General features: G+C 52.8%; 1 protein-coding gene across 1 annotated transcript in view; it reads right to left on the minus strand.

Annotated features, from left to right (window-relative positions):
• Positions 1-375: 375 nt before the first annotated feature.
• Positions 376-999, minus strand: part of KAT8 (lysine acetyltransferase 8) — a 15,663-nt gene continuing 15,039 nt past the window's right edge. Inside the window, exon 9 of the mRNA XM_015851032.2 lies at positions 376-609. Within this exon, the coding sequence (XP_015706518.1) occupies positions 423-609 (187 nt within the window). The 3' untranslated portion in view covers positions 376-422. The remainder of the gene's footprint in view (positions 610-999) is intronic.

Below are 999 nucleotides of genomic sequence, written 5' to 3' on the forward strand. Positions count from 1 at the left end.
AACGAGGGGCTGTTAATTAGTTAATTACCCATAATGGGGGGAGGGAGCAATGGAAGGGAGTTGAGGTAGTTAACCTGTATAAAGGGGAGGGGGGGGAGGGATAAAGAGCCCTAATTAATTACCATAGGAAGCACTAATTAACAAAGACAGGGCACTAATTAACACAGAAGAGGTTAATTAACATCATGGGGGGGGTTGGGGTCGTTAACGAGGGGTTGTTAATGAGTTAATTACCCATAATGGGGGGAGGGAGCAATGGAAGGGAGTTGAGGTAGTTAACGAGTATAAGGAGGGGGGGGGGGAGGGATAAAGAGCCCTAATTAACTACCATAGGAGGCGCTAATTAACGAACAAAGGGCACTAATGACCACAGAAGAGGTTAATTAACGTGATGGGGTCGTTAATGAAGGGTTGTTAATGAGTTAATGACCTGTAATGGGGGGTTTCTTGTACTGGGCGCTCTTGAGATGCTCCTCCACCAGTTTGGGGGTGACGCAGATGACGTGCTGCCCCTTCCAGTACTTGACCATGTTGAGGGACTGCAGGGTGCTGATGATGTCGGTCTGCGTGATGCTCGTCATCTGGCTACATGGGAGGCAATGGGTTATACTGGGTTATACTGGGATGGACTGGGAGGCAATGGGAGGCAATGGGTTATACTGGGGGGCAATGGGGGGCAATGAGAGTCAATGGGAGGCAATGGGGGGCAATGGGAGGCAATGGGAGGCAATAGGAGGCAATGGGGGGCAATAGGAGCCCAATAGGAGGGACTGGGAGGGGACTGGGATAGACTGGGATGGACTGGGATGGACTGGGAGCCCAATGGGGGGCAATGGGAGGCAATAGGAGCCAATGGGGGGCAATAGGAGCCCAATAGGAGGGACTGGGAGGGGACTGGGATAGACTGGGATGGACTGGGAGGGAACTGGGGGGGCAATGGGAGTCAATGGGGGGCAATGGGGGGCAATGGGAGGCAATGGGAGGCAATGGGAGTCAATG

The sequence above is a fragment of the Coturnix japonica genome, unplaced genomic scaffold, assembly GCF_001577835.2.
Source record: "Coturnix japonica isolate 7356 unplaced genomic scaffold, Coturnix japonica 2.1 chrUnrandom650, whole genome shotgun sequence".
Classification (NCBI taxonomy): domain Eukaryota; kingdom Metazoa; phylum Chordata; class Aves; order Galliformes; family Phasianidae; genus Coturnix; species Coturnix japonica.